The sequence below is a fragment of the Purpureocillium takamizusanense genome, chromosome 7 (genome assembly GCF_022605165.1).
Source record: "Purpureocillium takamizusanense chromosome 7, complete sequence".
Classification (NCBI taxonomy): Eukaryota; Fungi; Ascomycota; class Sordariomycetes; order Hypocreales; family Ophiocordycipitaceae; genus Purpureocillium; species Purpureocillium takamizusanense.
In genome coordinates, this window is record NC_063074.1 from 932,323 (window position 1) to 953,071 (window position 20,749).

A 20,749-nucleotide genomic window follows, 5' to 3' on the forward strand; every position below is an offset into this window, starting at 1 on the left:
TGGCCCATGATCGGAGGGGCCTTGCATACCGCCGATCCACTGGCAGGGCCGGCAGGTCACGCTCTCCCCTCGGGTTGTTGTGCGTATGCGCGCCTCTGGAGGAGGTGGTGGTGGTGGTGCTTGCGCCGGTCGTGGTGTGGTGCAGAAACAACCTTACCTACCTCGTACTGCAGCTCCTCGCAACGGTTTCGTCCAACCTTACATGTACATCCCGACCTATCATACGGCAGCTGTGTGCCATGTACTGCACCAGTTCGGGCAGACTTGGTTCTTTGCTGAGAGAGAGGCCGGCAAAAAAAGGCACTCTCACCCACGCAAGCAAAGTCGCGCACCACCACCCCAGCGGCACCAATCCAGGCTCGCCAAGTTCGTTCAACTACCCATGCACGCTGGCTATTGACGGAGGAGTGATAGAGCAAGCCCAAAGATGACGACCGCGAGGGAAAAATCCCCGCCATCCAGTCAGCCTGTCTGGTCGACCGCTCCATGCCCCAGCCGTCCGTTGACAGAGACAGGGCCAATCCAGGGGACCAATTTCCCCTTCTCCACGGCCGGTTTGGTCCCGTCGATTCTGTTGGGAGCAGTCCGCTCGCCTCCGCATATGACGAGCGCAGAGCGGGCACCACCTGGCGTTCAGGCCCTGGCTGAGAACAAAGACTCATCAGTCCGCGCAGTCCATGCTACAACACCAAGACCCATTATCACAAGCCAAGAAACAAAACTTGTCAATCCAAGTGGTTGCCGTCTTCAAACTCCACTCCTGACCCCGGGCGGTTGTGTCCCCCCATGCCTAATTCCTCACCCTAGCATCCCCCAACCAATGTCGTGTGCGGGGCTTCGCACAGCATGGAAGCTCGTAGTAATGTAGCCACCATCTTGTTGAGGACTTACACACGGGCTTGACAAATGCTTGCGATGATCAAATGGCATTGCAACAGGCTGTCCTGTCTCGCTGACGGAGACAAAGAGCCGGACCGTCGCGGACAAAGGTTCGGCAGCAGTAGCCAATGCCACCTGCCACCTGCCACCTGCCGCAACTGCATGCAGTTTGGCCGCCGAACCATCCGCCCTTTGGTCACCAGACAACTGGCATCTACACTGCAGGTCAAGATGCCGAATCCCAATCACGATTGCTCGTCCGCAGAGTGAGCGGGCTGTTTTGGCCTGCGACGAGTACAGCAACGATCATTGCACGAGGCACGGGGCACGCAGGAAGCTCAAATCGCAGATCAAAGCCGTGAAAATGCATTATCCGTACGTCCCCAACTACTTCATCATGTCCAGAGAACCAGCCTACTGGGCCTTCTTGGCAAACTCGACCCTGAGAATGAGATGCTTGAAACCGTAACCGTCCATCTTGTTGCACGCCTTGACCGCGTCGCCGCGGTCCGCGAAGCTGATGAAGGCGAAGCCCTTGGCCATGCCCGTTTCCCGGTCCTTGGCAAGGAATACTCTCGTAACGCGGCCGAACCGCTCGAACATGTCCCGCAGCTCGCCCTCCTCTGCCATCTCGGAAACCTGATCAAGAACATTAGCATGGCGTTCTGGCTCACACGAGACGCCGTCGGGATACTTACGTTGGTGACGCGCAGCGTGGCAAAGTCGTCTCTCTCGCCAAACTTGCCACCCATGCGTTCGCCGGCCGCGCCCGCAGCGCCGCGCAGGGCGGGCGGCACGTACGAGCCCTTCTTGCCAGCACCCGCAGCTCCGACTGAGGGATCGTCGCCCATTCCGGCGGCGACGTCTGCCGAAGTGCTTTCGCCAACGGGCGCCATCGTGTCCTTGTACGGACACCGGGCCGTGAAATGCTCGCCGTTGCAAATACGGCACTTGACCTTCTTGTCCTTGAGCTTGTCCTTCATCGACTGGGCGTTGGGGTCCTGGCTCTCGTCCTTGGCGTCCTTGCGCCAGTTGACGCTGGGTCGGAAGATGATGTTCTCGCCGACCGACGTCGTGTCAGCGGCCGGGCCCGCGGGATCCCGTTCGCTCTGGCCAAACTTGCTCCACGTCTTGCGGTCGGCAACGCGGGGGTTCACGGTCTCAGTGTGCGTGACATAGCGGATGCGGCGCGTCGTCTTTACTTTTTGGCCCTCGTCGTTGTAGCGGAATGTGATGATGGTCTTGGTGCCGTCCTTGTTGGAGATGGTCTGGGGGGGCGGCAGGTCGGTTGATGTCTCCTCGATATCATCGTCGTCGGCCCAGTCGTGCCTATTTTCATGGTGGGGTCAGCAACCAGCTCTGTTTCGCGAGCAACTCCAGGGGGGGGGTCGGCTCACTTGGGCTTGGGCGGCGCCGTGGTAGCCATGATGAAAGGCTGTGTATCTGAGCTCCTTGGTATTACCGCGTCCGTCCAGTCAGTCGTGCGTCGTAATCGGAGTCGTTAAGCTGATGGGGTCGCGATCGTGGGGTTTCTCGTCGATGGATGAATTTCGCACTTTTTCGTGGTGCGGACTTGAGGCGTCGTGGGGCGAGTACGCGCCACAGATATGTGGCTGGGTGATGAGTCACGTGTAGAGGAAGCAGCACCGTCCCGCGCCGTCTTCATTGTTTCTGCGCCAGAGTAAGTGGGGACGCCCTAATAAAAGTACGACCTGCCTGAGAGCACATCGCATCCAGCGAGGGGCTTCCACTGTCTGTGTCACTGACTTGGTGCCTGTCAACGGATTTCCGATGCCGAGACCCTCCAGTCCGTACCGCCACGATCTCGAAACATTATACTTTGGCTACGCGCTTGCTAGTCTCGCGGTATTACGATGCTGGCGAGGGACGAGTGTCTCGGCGGCAAATCTAGCCACCTGCAAGTTCAGCTGCGTCAGCCATCGAACCTTCAGTCACGTTTCATGGCTCGTTTTGGAAGGCGATGCGGATGGAAGCACCAAGTGCTCCAGTGTCGCCGTGTTCAGTCTGTCAATTACGTCGATGCTCAGGACATTGAGGGATGATTCCATGTGTAATTGGGGCTCGCGCTTCGCGGTCAGCACGAGTTGGCCAAGCGCTCCGGATGGCGCGACCGCGACACACCCAGAGCCAAGCGTGGCGCAGCTCCGCCCATGCTTCCACGTAATCCCCTCGGCGGTCGGCCCCCCGACTGTGGCCAACGGGTGGCGCCAACCCATCCGGTGACACATGTAGAGTTTCGACCGCGGAACGTCTTTTTAATCGCCGCCTCCCTCGCGACACTTCTCCGCATCTCCCCATCCTCATCCCTCGTCTGTGCCAATCGCTCTCGACGACAAGCCGTGCTTCATCTGACTGTCGCAACCACTCATCGACATGGCTAGCAAGACCGACGCGCCGCCGCCCTACGGGGGCCAGCCCGAGGCGCCCAAGCCGACTTACGGGAACGAATCGTCCAATCCATACGACCAGAACCGGCAGCAAGGCTACTATCCTCCTGGCGGACCTGCCGGACCGCAACAGAACTACTATCAGCAGCAAGGGCCGCCGCAGCAAGGATACTACCAGCCTGGCCCCCAGATGGGATATTACAATCAGCAGCAGGGACCGTACCCCTCAGGCCAAGGCCCGTACCCGCCGCAGGGCCAGTATGGTCCCGGCCCCGGACAATACCAACAGGGCCCCGGCTACGTCCCGCAGCAGAGGCAAAGCGCAGCGCCAGGCATTTGTGGAGGCCTGTTAGCTGGTCTCGCGTGTTGCTGTTGCTTGGATCTCCTATTCTAAGAAAGAGGGGTGAGTTGTCTGGACGATGAAGGCGTCTTTTCTCAACGGAGATGTTGTATACTGACGAGGCTTTTGGTAGCTCTCCCACACGCGAATCGGAGACAAGGGAGTCTCAATCTTGTACCTGACTTGTTCTCGATACGGCGGACGTTCAAGCGTGGCGTACACAGCACCTTTTTTGTGGCGCTGACGTCCAGGTCGGGGTTTTAGGCTGGGTTTTGCTTTTTCGACAGCAGCTCAGCTTAGCCACGGAGTTCGATACGGCGTTTTTGGACGGACAGTGATATCCAAAGGGGGTTTTTCTAGCACGGTCCAGTTTGTATTTTATCAGAGCAGTTTTTCTTGTGGCATGAAATACCAGCAAAGGGTCCCGCGCCTGCTTTTGCTTCCGTTTGTCGCTGATCGCGATAGTTGTCGGCAGTGCTTGTGTGCCCAATGTGTGCAACGTATTGGCACGCGTGATGGCTCTGATGGGGGAACACGTTCGAGGTTTCGTGTTCTCCAGGACTGCCGTACGCTTGTGTATGTTATACATTGTACATCGCGTGTACGGTCTTTTGTAGCAGCTCGAGCTGCAGTCATGGGGTAACCTAGTGACCCGCAACAGCTGGTCGGGGACGTGCACCATGCGGCCACGGGCGCCACAGGTTCGGAAAGAATACGCTGGGGCGCGAGATTTCTGGAATCCGCTTGCAATAGAGGGATGGATAACTGTCCGTTAGGCGTGTCAGACAATACTCACGGGTCACGTGCTGATGATTGCTTGTGCGGAGTACTTCGTACATACCTCGTACGAAGAAGGCTGCGAAGTAATACGGGCAGCGCAAGGTTCGTCACGCCTGCGCCATGTCCTACGGTAGCACAACAAATCGGCGTCCCTGGTGACGGTTCGAAGTACGAAGTAGCATGGCGTCCAACGACATCCCAGTCCAGGCCCTTGGACGACCCGACTTCTTGGAATCCAGAGATTGATATTGATCTTGACACGAATGGTGGCGTGGGGTGTCGAGCAATCATGGAAGGTTTGCCTGCTGGGGATGCCTGGTACGAAAGGTCCTAATATCGGGCACTGACGGCCCCGCCTGCAGCGCAAGCAGGTGCAGAGTCCGCTTACTCATTCAACAGAGCCAAGGTCACAAACAGGGGACCCCATGGCTCTTGTTTCGCGGCTGGGTCCTCGCGGTCAACGGGCCTGTGCTTGCGCGTCACTTTGGAGTTTCGGAGACGCCATGCGTACGACACAGCAGCGCCTCGACGCTCTTGCAGACAAGAGGACAAGAGTAGGAGTTGGGGGGGGGGGAACGCTCCGGCGGGCTCTCCACTCATCTAGCGGGAACACGTCGCTGGCGCGCCGAGGCCGTCTGTGAGCCACTGAGATGGGCGCGGGCCGACGCCACTCGATGGCTCTGAAGCAGTGGAGGCGTTGCCTGCCATCCCGTCGTGGCCATTGGGCAATCACGGGCCTAACCGCCAGCAAACCCCAGGGCAATTTCCTGGTTAAGCATGCATCAAGGCACGCCTCTGCGGCCCCTCCCCCTGGAGCGGCCGCCATGCAGCCTCTGATGTCACGACTGCACCTCTTCCCAGTCCTGAGACACCTTCACAGGCCGCCAATCATGACACCCCCACTCGCTTGGAAGGGCGAATCCCACTTGTATTAAGCCAAACCTAACCAGCATCATCACCACCACCACCACCATCGCCCTTTATTTTCCTGGCACTTTTGAAGACTCGCAGGCGATTCTGCTCGTCTGCCTACGCGACTCCGGGGCCGCATCCTTGAACCCCATCTGGCTCGTGTCCAGTGCATCATCACAGCTTTGAGAGACGGCCGCTGCACGCCCTTCCTTGTTCGCCCGTCCGGCCACCGGGCAGTCGCTCTCCTGATTCTTTCCCCTCTACCCATCGTTGACATCATACTTCACCCTAAAATACTTGGACCATCCAGCTTATAGACATCGATCCCTCGCAAGGCCGCCATGGCTGGCCTCGCGCATGGCGCTGCCTCGCCGTGGGCGGGAGCAGCCGCGCACCCCACCTACGAGATTCCCGACTCCTTGACAAGCTTCGCCCGAGCAGTCCTGGTGCCGCGAGCCACTGACGATGCTAGCGACCCTGGAAGCAAGTCGAAAAGCTCGCAGGGCATCGGGATCGTCAGTTTTCTTACTGCCATTGGTGTCGCGGCCGCCATTTTCGCAGCCCAGTTCCTGGTCTTTGTGCTGTTGCGAAACAAACTGGCTCGCATCTTGTGAGCCTCAATATCTGTTCCTCTAGGAAGTACACCGTAGCTGATCGTTCTTGAAGCAAACCGAAGACGTACTTGGTTCCAGAACGCGAGCGAACCGAGTCCCCTCCAAGCAACACGTTAGCAATGATCAAGGCCCTTGTCCGATATGACGATCGCGAGGTCATCAATAAGTGCGGTCTCGACGCTTACTTCTTCCTGCGCTACCTGAAAACGCTCCTCGTCATCTTCGTCCCTATATGCGCCGTTGTTTTACCGGTCCTGATCCCCATCAACTACGTCGGCGGCAGGGGCCACAAGGTCGACGTCAACGACAACGCAGACAGAAGCAACAACAACACACCCACCGGACTCGATACCCTCGCCTGGCAGAATGTGAGCTCAGGTAACACCAGCCGCTACACAGCTCACCTTGTTATGGGAATTCTCGTCATCATCTGGGTTTGCGCCGTTTTTTTCTTCGAGCTCCGGGTCTACATCAAGGTTAGGCAGGACTATCTCACGAGCGCCGAACACAGGCTTCGCGCGTCGGCCACCACCGTGCTGGTCGGCTCAATTCCAGACAAGTGGCTCAGCGAGGAAGCCCTCAGGGGACTCTTTGACGTCTTTCCGGGAGGCGTCAGAAATATATGGCTAAATCGTGACCTGACCAAGCTGCTGGATAAAATCTCCGACCGAGACAGTGTCCACGCCAAGCTTGAGTCTGCCGAGACTGACCTCATCAAAGCCGCGAAGAAAGCACAGCTAAAAAAACGAGATGCCGAAGAAAAGAAGGAGCGTAAGAAGCACAACATCAAAGCTCCCACAAAGGAGCAAAAGGCCGCCCGGGATAAGCAGGACGACGACAGAGCCAAGGCACTGGCAAACAGCGGCGAAGGAACCGACTCCGGCAATCAAAATGAAGTACCCCATACGGTGGGGGAAGGGGTTCTGGAATCGGAGAGGGACCTCGACGGGCAGCACGGCCACAACTTGGAAGAAGGGGGCCGCAAGAAGGCCAAAGGTCACCACATGCTCGGCGCTGTTAATCCGCTTGCTGTGGTTGGTAAAGGACTGCGAACCGCCGGCAACGAAGTAAACGACACGCTCGGGACTAGCAACGGCTTCATGAATGCTGATCCTGCTAATCAGCGGGGCCCAACGAGGCAAGTCGCTGGCGCTGGATCACCTCAGAACACCGGCGAGCAGGTAGAGCCCGCACAGCCTGCAGTGTCCTTTGAAGGGCAACGCAGTCTCTCGCGTGCCCCATCGACGATCTCGGAAGGCTCTACAAAGGCCATCCAGAAGAAGATGAGCCGAAACGCTGCCGCAGGAAACACTGTTCGAGTTTTGGAAAACCCTGACGATATGATCTCTCGCCACGAAACAAAGTTCTGGCAGTTCTGGAAACCCCCTACCGGCGGATACGCCAACCCTGTGCCGCAGGGAACAGCAGCTGAAGAGTACCTGGCCAAGAAGGCTGAAAACCCGAAGACGTTTGGCCAAGCAGTCAAGAACTTCATTCCCTTCATGGGGAAGACCAAAGAAGAGGAGCCCATAGAGTACCCCGACGCGCACAATCCCGACTACCAGCAGGAAGACGATGGCGAAGCCGAGTGGGCAAAGTATCTTAAGAAGAAGGATCGCCCTACGCATCGGCTGCCGCCTTTCGGAGTCAAATGGCTACCAGGACTGCCCCTGTTCAACAAAAAGGTCGACACGATATATTGGTGCCGCGAAGAGCTGGCACGCCTAAACATGGAAATCGAGGAGGATCAGAAACATCTTGAGCGATTCCCCCTGATGCCATCAGCCTTCGTCCAGTTTAACCACCAGGTTGCCGCACACATGGCTTGCCAAAGCGTCGTGCATCATTTACCACGACAGATGTCGCCCCGCATGATCGAGATCTCGCCCCGAGACGTCATTTGGGACAACATGGCTCTCAACTGGTGGCAAGAATGGCTTCGGTCAGGCATTGTGACCGTCACGGTCTTTGCCATGGTCTTCCTGTGGGCCATTCCCGTTGCTTGGACAGCGGCTCTGAGCCAGCTCGACAAGGTCATTGCCGATGCGGACTGGGCCGTGCCCCTCCGAGAAAATAAGACGATATCGAATCTCGTCAAGGCCATTGCCGGTGTCCTGCCAGCTGCCACGCTCGCGCTGTTGCTTATCCTCGTCCCCATCATACTCAGCTTCCTGGCAAAATTCAAGGGTGCCAAGACCGGTGCTCAGAGGAACGAGTTCGTACAGGTTTATTACTTTGTATTCCTGTTCGTTCAAGTCTTCCTAGTCGTGTCGATTGCGTCCTTCTTTGCACGATCCATTACAGACTTGATTGAAAACATCAAGCAGCTGCAGTCAGTTACAAGTGTGTTGAACCTGCTTGCGGACAATCTTCCTGCGGCCGCAAACTATTTCTTCTCCTACATGGTCCTCCAAGCCTTATCGACGAGTTCTGGCACGCTGCTACAGGTCGGTGCGCTGCTCATGTGGTTCATAATCGCCCCAATGTTCGACAGCACGGCGCGGAACAAGTGGACACGAAACACGTCGCTCAACAATATCAACTGGGGCTCCTTCTTCCCCGTCTACACAAACTTCGCATGCATCGGCTTGGTATACTGCGTTATTTCGCCGTTGATTTCCATCTTTGCTGTCATTACGTTTAGTTTACTGTGGCTTGCTCAGAGGTACGCCATGCTGTACGTCAACAGGTTCGAAATGGACACGGGCGGCGTGCTTTACCCGCGTGCCATCAATCAGACCTTTACAGGCATTTATTTCATGGAGCTTTGCATGGCCGGCCTGTTTTTCATTGTTCAGGACGTGGGCGGAACGCACACTTGCACCCCGCATGGCGTCGTCATGCTTGTGGTTCTGATCTTGACAATCGTCTACCAGGTGCTCCTGAACATCTCATTCTCGCCCCTTTTCCGGTACCTTCCAATGACCTTTGAGGATGAGGCAGTGCTGCGAGACGAGGTATTCCAGCGGGCCCAAGACGTTCGTTTCGGTCTCCTTCAGGATCCGACACAGGCGGACGAGGAGGACGAAGCGGAAACCATGCGGGAAAAGTTACAGCGGCCGTCAGGCAGCGACAAGGACATCGAGCTGCAGGAGTTGGATCCGCAACGGCGAACTCAGGGCCAAATGCTCCGCAATCACGTGAAGCAGGTCGGCAACTGGGCAAAGGGCGGTGGCAAGCAGGTTGGCAACTGGGCCAAAGACGGCGGCCAGCAACTTCGAAAGTTGAAGGGCATCGGCGACAATACCCGAGCGGCCCGCTATCGTCGCGACCAACGCCAGAAGGACCTTGAGTCGCAGCGCGCGATAGGAGATGCCTTGTTTGGCGGCGTCCACGACGACATCGAGGACCTGACGCCCGAGGAGAGGGATATCCTGACGCAACACGCATTCCAGCACTATGCCCTGCGAGCCAGGCGCCCGACGGTCTGGATACCGCGCGACGACCTCGGGGTCAGCGAGGACGAGATTCGTCGGACCAAAGCCTACAGCGAGCACATCTGGATCAGCGACGAGGGTACGGCCCTCGATAGCAAAGTGCGTGTTGTGTACGGGAAGAATCCGCCCGACTTTTCTGAGGTGGACATTATCAACTTGTAACGGACGGTGGTGGTGGTCGGTGAGGCATCGTCGCCCTTGTTTCTGCCATTGAGGTGCTTGAGCTACATTGCATTGGCTTTCGACGAGTCGCACAGACACACACACGACAATGGCAGGCAGGACCTTTGTTGCTTTTGGGTGGCTAGCACAACACTGAACGCTGTATCGGACAGGGTGGCGAGATGATTTGCATAGCGTGCGGCGAGGTGTTGTTGGCTCACTGCAATTTTGCCTCTGTGAGGGGGCTTAGAATATTCGACACGGTTTGCATCGGACGTGACGAACACGGAGCGTCCTTGTTTTCTCCTATGATTGTGTGTCGCGAGATGGCACGACCCCTTGGGGAATGAATATATAGTATATCTTTGTATGTCTAAAACGTGCGAGGTATTGGTGAAATGTTTTTGAAAACGCCCATGCTCGATGCTCGTCCCTCTATGCCTCTTCCGTAGCAACTTGCGGCGCGCGAGCCGGTGCCGGGGGCTTCCCTTGTAGCTCTTTGGCGGTATTAGTTATAAAAAAACGCCAATCATCAGTTCGTCTTTCCCATGTGTATAACGCTTCAACGTCGCGGTGAAGAACCGATATCCCTCCGTCCGCGACTGCTTAAATGCAAAAGCCCACTATCCAAGAATTGAAAAACGGTTTCATTAATGACCGAGCGCGTCAGGTCTACAAAGAAGCCGAGCGCTTGGCCCTCTCGGCCTTCATGGTGGCCTCGACCTCCTCGCGGAGGACGCGGTTGAAGTCGTCCGGGTTGTCGAGGTAGAGGTGGTGCCCGGCCTTGGGGACCACGACGACGCGGGCGCTGCCGTTCTCGCTGCGCTTCTCCTCGGCGGTAGCGTGGGAGAGGGCCCGGGCGCGGGCCTCCTTGAGCTTCTCCGCGGCGGCGAGGCCGCCCGCCACGTCCATCCAGTCATTCTCACCATACATGAAGACGACGGGGATGCCCGTCTCCTTTGCGAGCGATGAGGTGCGCGGGGCGGGGCGGTCGCCATCGGAGGAGTCTTTGGCGGCGGAAGGCGGCGGGAGCGGCTGGCGGCCGATGTCTTGTATGCGGTTGATGACTGGTCGGCGCGCATAGGCGCCGGGGGCGAGGATATAGGCGAGGGCGTACTCGCCGCTTCCCTTTTGCTTGAAGATGGAGAATGAGTAGTCGTGGAGAGCCTGGGCTTCGTTGGCAGGCAGGTGGTTGAAGCGGCGGGAGCTCCAGCCGGAGACGAAGCGCGGGCCGAGCGGCCCCGCCATGCGGACGATGCTGAAGGGGGAGACATTGGCGTCCCAGAGCCAGACTAACCAGCCGGGGAGCGGTCGCTTGGGAGCCGCGGCGGCTGCGGCGGCGGCATCCTTCGCGGGTTTGTGTGCGGTCGTCGCCGCAGCATTGGACGTCTCGGTGGTGGACTGCTGGTCCTGGGTGAACTCGTTTTCGAGTGTGGACTCGCCGGGTTCGGGCATGGCGGCGTTGACGGCGTACGGGTCCTCGGGGATGCCGACGGGGGAAGCGAGGATGAGCTTCTTGAGATGGCCGGGGTACTTGATGGCGTAGGAGACGGCGAGATAGCCGCCGAGGGAGTGGCCGAGGAGGGTGAAGCGCTCAATCTTGCGGGCCTTGCGCCACTCCTCGAGGGCATCGATAAACCAGTTCTCGGCCTCGATGACCTGCTGCTCCTTGTCCTTGGCGTGGATCTTGAAGGGGGGGCGCGACGAGTTGCCCATGCCGAGCATGTCGAGGGCGTAAAGGCGCAGGCCAGGGATGCGGGTAATGGGCTCAAAGTTGTTGTAGAAGAAGCCGAGGCCGGCGCCGTAGCCGTGGACCATGACGAGCGTCTCTTCGGGCTCCTCGCCGACGCGCTCCACGCAGACCTCGTTGAGGGCGCGGTTCTTGCCGGAGAGCTGCACCAGGGAGCGGCGCCAGACGCGGGTGCTGAAGGGATCGGTCTTTCCGGCGGAGCTTGTGGACGAGGAAGATGACACGGGCCTGGTCAGACTGTCGACGGCCTCGCGGAGGTGGGGGATGAGGGAGAGGACGTTTCGCTCGGCCATGGGTGGCGTAATGCTCGTCCACTGGCTAACGGTCAGTATATTTTGACATTCCATGGGCGTCAAGAGAAATCAGGGGACTGCGTACCCATTGGTAGGCGGCATCCTTGTAGCCCAGGGGAAAGTAGGCTGCGGACGGCCGTTGGGGCTTCTGCTGCTGGGCGCGGATGTCGTCGGTGGCGTGGGGATGACCCTCGTGGGGATGCTGGGCGCGAACCGTACCCTCGGTGGTGGTCATCCTGGCGGCGTTGGCGGACGACGAGGTCGGGGCGTGTATGACGACGGTAGTGTAGTTGGAGGACGTCGCGGGGGGAGGCGAGGGCGGCGAGGGAGAGACGGCGAGAGACGAGAGGCGCGTCGTTCGCTGCAGTACCGCTGTCGCGACTTGGGTCTTGAGCATGGCGGAGGGGCGGCGGGCGGGAAGGGGGTGAGCCGGGAGCTTTATGCCAACAGGCGCCCCAGCAGACCCGACCCTGAAACGTCAAACAAGGCGAAAAGCCAAGCTACCGCTGCTGGGGCGGGCAAAAAGGGCTGTCGGGTGTGTGTGTGTGTGTGTGTGTGTGTGTGTGTGTGTCTACCGGGCGGCGGACGGCGGTGCTGGTCTGGATGTCGCAAAGTCCGCAGGCAGGCGCGCGGCCAACAGAGGGAAATGGATGACGAAGGCGCCAGTGGTGATGCGGGCGCCCCGTGTTGCTGCCGTTGCTGCTGCTCCTGCTGGCTGGCGGGCTGGCGGGCTGTCCGGAGTTAACGCAGGCCGCGTAAGTTAGCTGTTCGGATTTTGGGTCGCCCCGGAAGCCGGCGGCGCTATTGAGCCCCGTAAGGTAAGCGAAGAAAGCGTGTTGGGCGTTGGACGAGGCCACGGCTGCTGCTGCTGCTGCTGCCGAGGAGGCTCCTTTTAATGCGGCGTGTCTTGTCCGAGGCGCGGGTTCGCATCAATGGGGAGAGGAAGGGAGTGTAACAAAAGTCGGAATGAACCCAGGCCAGAAGTTGGGAGGCGGCTCGCCTTTTCTGGCTGGCTGGCTGGCTCGGGCTGGGCTGGGGACCCGGGGCTGTCGGCGGCACCCTGTGAGATGCGCTCTTTTGGCCACCCCCATGTCCCATGTGTCAAGGCATCTGGAAACCGTTCACAGCCCTGTTAGCAGTACAGTATCCCGTGCGTGGGCTGGGCAAACTAAAACTCAACAATTGTTGAGGCCGTCGAGCCAGAAACGTGGGTGGGCGGGGCCCCCCTCCACCCGCCAGTGAACCGCGGAACCCACCAATCCGGGAGCCCAGTGCCGACCACCTGGGCAGCTCACATGCCGATGCCTCCAGCCATGGACGCCAGGCCACAGTGGAGGCTCGCCCCAGCGCATCGTCCGCTGGCGGGCCCCTGCTGCCCGGGGTCGCGCCGCCGCGGACTGGATGGATCAATGGATGGCTCCTAGAGTCCCAGCGCCGCCGGAGCGCCTCGGGCCAGCTGGAGCCCTGGAGCGCGCAGCGCCGGGGCGGCGACATGCGGCAGCACAGCGGGTCCAGTCGTCCATGGCTCAATTGGCACCATGGAAGGAGGCAGGCACAATGACGTCCACCTCAGTCCCTCCATCCCCCAGCACCACCACTGCCACAGCCCAGCCGACGCCCACCGCCTGCCAAATACTGCCGTTCAACACCCTGCAAGCCTCCACCACTGACTGCGCCATCCATCATCCGCGACCACGGCCAACATCTGCCCCCCGGTCACCGACTCACAGACCAACGTCCAAAGTCAACAAGCCCTGACCGCCCGGAGCCTCAATTGGGCAACCCCATTCATCTCCTCGAGTCGTCACGTCCGCGCCCGTCAACTCGCCCCCATCCGCCAGTCGCGCCCTGTCCGCGAGCGACAGCCGCGCCTGCATGGCAGTGCGTCCCCTCCGACTAAGGGCTTTCCTCCTCGGCCACCTCCCCACCGCCGTCGAGACGCGTCTGTAGACGCCAGCCGAATCGTCGACATGGCCGACGACCTTGACTCCATCGTCAAGGGCGCGCCCGTCGCCGCCCCCGATATCACGCCCGTAACCGGTCCGACGCCCATTCAGCCCATGGCGGGCAAGCAGGGCGACCCCCTCAACAGCGCGCCGAGCTCTCCCTCCATGGTCTATCTCAACCTTCTCATCCTCGAGGCCTCACTACGGGCCCAATTCCTGGAGCTGCGCGCCCGCCGCCGCCACCACACCTTCTTCCTTGCCCTGCTCACCGCCTGGGTCGCCTTCTTCGGATACAAGCTATACTTTGCGCCGCGCGAGGACGGCCGCGGCGTGGGTGGCTCCATCTACTGGGCCGTTGAGGGCGCTCAGAGGGTGTGCTTCATGGGCGGCATCATCACTGCCATACTCGTCTGGGCCACGGGCATCTGGGACCGCGGGATCCGGTGGCCTCGCCGCTGGTTCGCCATCTCCAACCGTGGCCTGCGCGGTTTCAACTGCAAGCTCGTCATCATCCGACGCCCCTGGTGGGCCGAGGCTCTTTCTACCATTGGCTTCTTCCTCACGTACGGACTCTTCTCGCACACGGCCTCGTCCTCGTATCGACACGTGGATCCCTCACTCCTGCGCGAGACGGAAAAGGAGCTGCAGCTCTCCGCCGACAGCCACCCGACCTTGGTCCTGCCGCATGAGGACGAGGAGCGCGGCGGCCACGAAGAGGACCTGGCCCCGGGCGGCGACTACGTCAAGCTTCTCCTGCTGGCTAAGCCCTTCTCGCCCACCTTTCGGGAGAACTGGGAGCTGTACCGGACCGAGTACTGGGAGAGGGAAAACGAGCGTCGGGCCATACTTCGTAGAAAGGTCAAGGAGCACGACCGAAAGACGGCCAAGCAGACGCACGGCTGGCTCTGGTGGCTCCCCTGGCAACAGGCCCAGCCCGTGGCGCGCCCGCACAAGTCTCACATCAGCCGCGCCTCGGTGAGTGAAAAGGGTCGCCGTCGTCGCAACAGCAGCAACGCGCGCCGACCGTCCATCAGCTCATCGCGGGGCCAGACCCCGTCGTTCGAGGGCGTCGAGGAGCTGCAGATGAGCCGGCGACCGAGCTCCGGCTCGGACAAGCGCCGAAAGAAGCCCGGGTCCGTATCCAAGGCCAAGAGGTCGGGCACCGAGTCTCGCTCCGTGACGCCTGAGATTCCGTCACCGCTCACGCGCGAGAGCACGCCGGCCGGGGGCGACGGCGCGGGTGAGACGGGGAGGGTGCTGCGAAGCGCGGGGGCCAAGGCGAGGGACAAGGACAAGGACAAGGACAAGGAAAAGAGCGGCAGCGCCTAGATAGTGTGCATTATAACATGTTGAGAATAGAGGTGCGTTCGGCGCTTTGCAAGCATTGCATACGTATCTTGTACGAGATGCACGGTGGGCATATCGAGTTCTAGGCTGAGCTCGGAAGCAACACTATGTCAAAGCCTTGACTGATCGGATTCTCATTTCCATTGCCCCATGCCGGTGCTCATGGATGGACCAAGAGTGCTAGTGCTCCTGAAGAGGCGCGACAGGCCGTGCATCAGAACGACTGGGTTTGGTTGTGCATGTGCAAAAGGCCCACGATGAGTCAATTGAAGCGGTTGCGAATCTCCCAGCAGCGCGGGCATGCTCAGACCAGCAATTGCCTTGATTGATCGCCAATCGCCCAGTGACTCACTGGTGATGATGATGGTGAGTGAGCGACCCTGCAGTAGCTTGACAATACTAACTACTTCGTACGCACAGCACATATTGTTGTGGAGGAGGGGCGCGCTCGATGATCTGGCACCTACGGCGGCTCGTTTAGGAAGTTGCTCTGGATTTTCGGGCGGCATGACGATCGCGTTGCGACTCCAGGCGAATGTACGAAGTGGTCATGCGTTGTTGTACTATATGCAGCGCAATAGGGGCTGGCGGCGCGATACATATCTTTGGTGCGATGGTATTATATGCGCGTCGACTGGGCCGCGCGGGTGTGTGTCGTATCTTTTCTTCTGCGTATATGCTGATCGCCGTGGCCCGCGTTTGATCGTCGTCGTCGCTTCTTCGCCCTTGTTACTTTGTAGCAGCGGCGCACCCGTGCCTAATATGTTTTGCCACTCATCGTCCGTCACCCCTCTCCCTCCTCTTCGTAAATGACCACAGTCTACGATCAACTACAATCAAAAGTCTCCAGCCCCAATGGGGGCTTTGTGATGTTTTGTCCCTGGGGATCGGACACGACGCACGTGATAAAGAACATCCAAAGGAACGAGCCTCAACTGTTCGTGCTGTTGTTGCCATTCTCGACCTGCGTACTTGCACCAACATGCAACTCATCGAGTCAATTAGGCCCCCGAGAGACCAGCGCGTAGTTCACTACTAGCAACCTGCACGAAAACCAAGATACAGATTGCGGGCGGGCCGAGCCACCACCTGCCTCGTCCATACTAGACGCCATCCTGGAATCTGTCTCTGCGGAGTCATACTTTGTTGGTGGTAGGCGGGGGATCCGTACTATCGAAGGTGGCGGCATCTCACCGCGTCGAACTAGAGCTTCGTGTGTCATACCACACCATCTACTAGGTGCGCACTTGTAGAGTCATCAACCACTTAAACTCGGTTACTTGAAATTTTGGCAATGGCTCGTAAACTGCATAGTCCACGATCACTGCATGCGTCGCCAATTTCTCTGCTACTAGCATCTCCTAATCAACGGCCCAACACCAGACCAAGCATGACAGGCGAGCCATAAAGACATTGCGCAACTCCAGCGTCTTCGGACCCATCTCATCAGGCTCACAATCCACGGGGGAAAAAAGGCCAATAGTCATGGCATCGCAACCATCATCATCCCCAATGCCTACGATAGCCGCTGCCGCCGTCGATGCGACGACGACGACGACGACGGCACCTCCCCTGCAGGCCTCACACCTCGACACGCGCCTCGCCTCGCCCTCGCTCCCCATCCTCCTACGCACCATCAGCCTCCGCGACGCCGCCGCCATGTCCGCCCTCGTCTCCGCGCCCGAAAACGCCGGCGCCGACCCCAACGCCCGGCCCCTCACCCCGGACCGCTGCGCCGCTAACATTGCCCGCCAGCGCATCGACGCCTCCGTGCCCTCTGTCTTGGACCCTGCCGCCACCGGGGGAGGAGGTGGAAGGGGACGCGTCCTCAGCGGGCCCTCGCGCGTCAACATGGCCGTCATCCTACTGCCCTCGCGCCGGGAGGAGGATGCGCCGCCGCTGGCGGGCGAGGAGGGTGAGGATGAGAATGAAGAGGAGCAGAGCGAGACCATGATCGGCCTCGGCGGCTTCGGCGCCATCAAGGACTGGGTACGCGACGGCACGCCCCTCCGCGCCGGCGACGTAGGCGTCATGCTCGCCCCCGCGCACCGCCGCAGGGGCTACGCCGCCGAGGCGATGCGCCTGGCCATCGACTGGGCCTTCACGCCCGTCGCCGCCGGCGGGCCGCAGCTCGACCTCGTCACCGTCACGACGCTCGCCGGCAACGAGCCCATGGTGCGCCTCGCCGAGGACAGGCTCGGCCTCCGGGGCAGGGGCGTGCTGCGGCCCGCCGCCGGCGAGCACGGCGAGTCTACCGTTGGCGAGCTGTACTACGAGCTGACGGCGGAGGCGTGGAAGCGGCTACGATCCGAGGGCGTGAGAGGAGGCGCGCATGTCTAGTCAAGAATTGTATGGATATAGATGTAGATATATATAATGATGCTTCGTAGAGATGAGGAGACAAATATGGACAGGAGAATCTGGAGAGGAACTCTCAATGAAAAGGCTAAATGTAATTGAAACTCCCCGACCCAATCCCCCCCAAACGCCAGTCAAAACCGCCGCCCCCGAGCGCCAATGTCCTCATGGACGTGCGTTGTTCTCCCAGATCAACACAATCACGCTATCCATCTCCTCGGCGCCCTCCGCCGCCGGCGTCGCGCCCCTCGCCCCCTTCTTCAGGTACGCCTGCCAGACGTCCCCGTCCGAGGAGACGGCCGAGTCGAGCAGTGCCCAGACATTCCGCCTCCCAGTCCACGTGAGCGGCACGCGCTGCACGTCGTCCTTGTCGTCGATGACGAGCTGGCCCGTGACCCTCGGCCGGCGCTTCTCCTGCTTCTGCTGCTCCTCCTCCTCCTGCTGCCCCTGTCCCTCAAGGTCGTCGTCTGATTTCGGGTGGCGGTCCTTGTGGGGGTTCTGGAGGCCGTCTGGGTGCTCGCTGATGGACACTCCGTTGACGAGCACCCAGTTGTCGTGAAACAAGTATCGCTGCATGAAGCACGCGTCGCCGCACACGTTTGTGACGAGGTGCGCCATGCCCACGTCGATCCTGTACCGGCTTTGATAGTCGTGCAGTACGAGCGGTCGCGCTCCCGTCTCGTGGCTGGTAGGGTAGACCTCGGTGGGCTCGTCCCGTGGGGAGTACAATGACGGGATGATGTGCATGTCCATGGCCGCGGCCTTCTTCAAGCACTTTTGCAGGATCTCGTCCCAGCGCTTCGGCCGCACAGGGTCGTCGCTCGCGTCCCTCGCCAAGCACGGCAGTCGCGGGATCCTGGCCACCGCCTCTCGTGTGAGCATCAGGGCGCCGCCTCCCGACGTCGTAATGGTGCTGCCGTCACCGCCCGCTTCCTCATGCCAGTCCGCTCGCTCGCTGGGCAACCCAATGACCAGCTGGGCGTTGAAGTCGTAACTCGCCAGTCGCGAGCGTAGGTAAGGCAGGCTGGGAAAGAAGACCGAGTCCTCGACGACGCCGTACCATCGTTTGCGCTGGCCGCTGGCCGCCAGTGTAGCGCTGTAAGTCTTGAGGATGCGAACAAGCTCGTAGTATCGTCTAGCCATGCTCATCGGCACGTCCGTCGTCATGACGTAGGCGTCCACGCCCGCAGCCTGCAGCTTGTCGTCCACCTCGCGCAGCTTCTTGTCCGGCACTTGGTCCATCATCAATACCAGCCCGGCGCCGTTGCTTGTCTTCTTGCCCATGGTCAGCCATCGCTGCCACGCCCGCACCATGGCCCAATCGCCGGCCGATATGCGTTCATAGCTCGTCGACACGCCGAACAAGAACTCGGACGAGTCTGCAAACTCTTTCCCTTCGCCATTGCGGACAGGCAGGGCCAGCTTCTTGGAGGCGTGCAGGTCGGCGCTCCAGGGCTCCTGCAGATTAATAATCTTTTGCGAGCGCGCCGAGTCAAAGTTGAGGTGAACGTCTGTGACGGGGCCGTCCTCGCCCTCTGCGGAGCTCGAAGGTTGCACCCTCCATGCCTGCCATTTCGTCAGGTTCGTGAGGCCGTATAGATCCACCAGCCTCTCGAGGTACTCCTCCTCGGCTGAGATCTCCCCGACCACGTTGTTGTACTTGACGTCGACGAGAAAGGCCCTCCGAGTTTGGCCCTGCTGCTGCCAGTAGCGCGTCGACTGGACACACAAGACCACCAGCAGGCCAAAAATCATGACACTGCTGAAGCGCACGTGAAGAGCAGACAGGCCCTTGGCGAGAAGCATGGCGGCCACCGGGGCAGCGCCGTACTGCGCACTCTTAAAAAAACAAATTGACCTCGAAGTCTGTCCAGCCGACGACGGCAGGTGGAACTGAGCTGGCGCGACCGAGGGCGTCTGAGAAGGGAGGGAAGAGGGGAGCAGAGGATAGGTAAGAAAATAAGAGTGTTTCAAACGCGGCCGGCCATGGTGGTGGACGTGAGGTGAGGCTCACACACGACACATTCCTCAGAGTCGGAACCGGACGAGTATCAGCGGGCTGCGACACCCGCGCGGAAATTGGGGGCCCCAACCGCAGCGAGGGCTTTTTACATGAAAACGAGACGGTGGCATGAGAGACTGGCACGTTGTCGAGATCGCCCGTCTCACGCTGTGGCAGTAAGCTGGACCATGCGCCGCTGTCAACGCAACCATGACCGACCAGGGCTCGAGCCTGGGAAGAGGCTGATCCGTCGTCGCAACGGACAAACCACAGACTTGAAACTGGCATTGTGGGTGGGACGCAAGGGACGGCAACCGCTGGATAAGAAGATCCCTGCCAACTGCCTGTCACGCACCCCTGACAAGGGCGCCGGTTGATCTATTTGACTCCTTCCCACCAGGGTAGAAAATCACCCGAGCTACGGCTGGTCTGCCGGTCACTGGCGCCATGCGATACCACTCGTTTCAAAGTAGCCCGGCGTCACGGAGTTGCAGCCAGCGACGCAATTGGCAACCCATCCAGTTCAGTCGTGTGTCCACCCCGTCCGGCGCCCTCGCTCGCGGGGCTCACAGACAGACGACAGTACCTCGTGCGTGGGTTGCAGAACATGTCCGTCATCCCGCGGGCCTGCAAATCCACGGTGATCATTTTGTTTCCTTCTGTGCCTTCGACGGGTTTTCAATTGGACCGTGTTATTACTCGTATCACGCCATGGTGGGACAGTCTGCGCTAAAGGTGAGCGATGCTGACGCCGTCACCGATACCCTATCAGGCCCCACGCTGTTCTCGCTCTTCGACAATAATGGAAGCCGCCTGAAGAATTACCCCTCCATGATCCTGTACTGTGCCGTCCAAACCGTCTAGCAGGGATCAGGGAGCGCCAAACAAGCTCAACGGCAACGCCCGTCATTTCGTCGCTTCCTTGTCGTTGTCAACTGGCTTTTGAACCTCATGGCCCTCCTCTCCGCAGATACGAGCCTTTGTCAAAGCTGGGGGAGCGGGTGCCGCTGGAGGCGACGCAGGTGGTGGTGGAGGAGGAGGAGGCGGTGGCAGAGACGAGGCTTGGCCACCACCCGACTGAGATGATCGCGAATTGTAGTTGACTGGCAAGTTGGCCGCAACGGTGGCCTTGGCTTCTCGGAAGCGATCGAAGCACTCGGCTAGAACTTGGTCCGTCGTCATGTTCGCAGGGGCAATAGCTGAGTCGAGAAGCTCCTTGATGTGGTCCTCAAGTTCCTCAAACTGTATCATGTCGTAGCGGAAGCGGTCGGGTAAGCCTCCATTGTGCAGCAGGGCAATGAGACCGGCAATGACCGTGTTGACTGCACCCAGCACAGTGATGGCGATGCCAGTGTTCGCACGCATTGCTCCGAGCGATGTCACGGAGGCACCAATCAGCAGCTGGAGCACCATCAGGGCTGCCTGGGAAATGCTCGCGGCGTGGTATAGTAAGAAGTACTTGTTGCGCTCTTGGACGATATCCCGGTAGAGGCCCGGGGGCATATTGGCCGCGGGGAACCA

At 59.9% G+C, this 20,749-nt stretch overlaps 8 protein-coding genes across 8 annotated transcripts; 4 read left to right on the top strand and 4 right to left on the bottom strand.

Annotated features, from left to right (window-relative positions):
* Nucleotides 1-1,223: 1,223 nt before the first annotated feature.
* TIF35 (translation initiation factor eIF3 subunit g) lies at nucleotides 1,224-2,585 on the bottom strand. Its single transcript, XM_047989094.1, has 3 exons — nucleotides 2,277-2,585; nucleotides 1,578-2,208; nucleotides 1,224-1,518 (listed from the first exon to the last, which is right to left on the bottom strand). Exons 1-3 carry the CDS (start codon nucleotides 2,303-2,305, stop codon nucleotides 1,294-1,296), a joined length of 885 nt encoding a protein of 294 aa, XP_047845093.1. The 5' UTR covers nucleotides 2,306-2,585; the 3' UTR covers nucleotides 1,224-1,293.
* Nucleotides 2,586-3,273: 688 nt separating this feature from the next.
* Nucleotides 3,274-3,681, top strand: JDV02_007589 (uncharacterized protein; the record flags this gene model as incomplete). The annotated part of the gene is made up of 1 exon (XM_047989095.1): nucleotides 3,274-3,681. One exon carries the CDS (start codon nucleotides 3,274-3,276, stop codon nucleotides 3,679-3,681), a length of 408 nt encoding a protein of 135 aa, XP_047845094.1.
* A 1,622-nt stretch (nucleotides 3,682-5,303) lies between these two features.
* JDV02_007590 (uncharacterized protein) lies at nucleotides 5,304-9,926 on the top strand. The gene is made up of 2 exons (XM_047989096.1): nucleotides 5,304-5,929; nucleotides 5,986-9,926. Exons 1-2 carry the CDS (start codon nucleotides 5,661-5,663, stop codon nucleotides 9,530-9,532), a joined length of 3,816 nt encoding a protein of 1,271 aa, XP_047845095.1. The 5' UTR covers nucleotides 5,304-5,660; the 3' UTR covers nucleotides 9,533-9,926.
* JDV02_007591 (uncharacterized protein) lies at nucleotides 9,723-12,516 on the bottom strand. Its single transcript, XM_047989097.1, has 2 exons — nucleotides 11,661-12,516; nucleotides 9,723-11,596 (listed from the first exon to the last, which is right to left on the bottom strand). Exons 1-2 carry the CDS (start codon nucleotides 11,970-11,972, stop codon nucleotides 10,205-10,207), a joined length of 1,704 nt encoding a protein of 567 aa, XP_047845096.1. The 5' UTR covers nucleotides 11,973-12,516; the 3' UTR covers nucleotides 9,723-10,204.
* Nucleotides 12,517-13,180: 664 nt separating this feature from the next.
* On the top strand, nucleotides 13,181-14,999 carry SPO7 (Nem1-Spo7 phosphatase regulatory subunit). Its single transcript, XM_047989098.1, has one exon. The coding sequence runs from the start codon at nucleotides 13,546-13,548 to the stop codon at nucleotides 14,848-14,850; it is 1,305 nt and encodes a 434-aa protein (XP_047845097.1). The 5' UTR covers nucleotides 13,181-13,545; the 3' UTR covers nucleotides 14,851-14,999.
* A 1,195-nt stretch (nucleotides 15,000-16,194) lies between these two features.
* JDV02_007593 (uncharacterized protein) lies at nucleotides 16,195-17,297 on the top strand. Its single transcript, XM_047989099.1, has one exon. The coding sequence runs from the start codon at nucleotides 16,354-16,356 to the stop codon at nucleotides 17,206-17,208; it is 855 nt and encodes a 284-aa protein (XP_047845098.1). The 5' UTR covers nucleotides 16,195-16,353; the 3' UTR covers nucleotides 17,209-17,297.
* A 94-nt stretch (nucleotides 17,298-17,391) lies between these two features.
* JDV02_007594 (uncharacterized protein) lies at nucleotides 17,392-19,032 on the bottom strand (the record flags this gene model as incomplete). Its single annotated transcript, XM_047989100.1, has 1 exon — nucleotides 17,392-19,032. The coding sequence occupies one exon, from the start codon at nucleotides 19,030-19,032 to the stop codon at nucleotides 17,392-17,394; it is 1,641 nt and encodes a 546-aa protein (XP_047845099.1).
* Nucleotides 19,033-20,134: 1,102 nt separating this feature from the next.
* On the bottom strand, nucleotides 20,135-20,731 carry JDV02_007595 (uncharacterized protein; the record flags this gene model as incomplete). Its single annotated transcript, XM_047989101.1, has 1 exon — nucleotides 20,135-20,731. The coding sequence occupies one exon, from the start codon at nucleotides 20,729-20,731 to the stop codon at nucleotides 20,135-20,137; it is 597 nt and encodes a 198-aa protein (XP_047845100.1).
* Nucleotides 20,732-20,749: the final 18 nt, after the last annotated feature.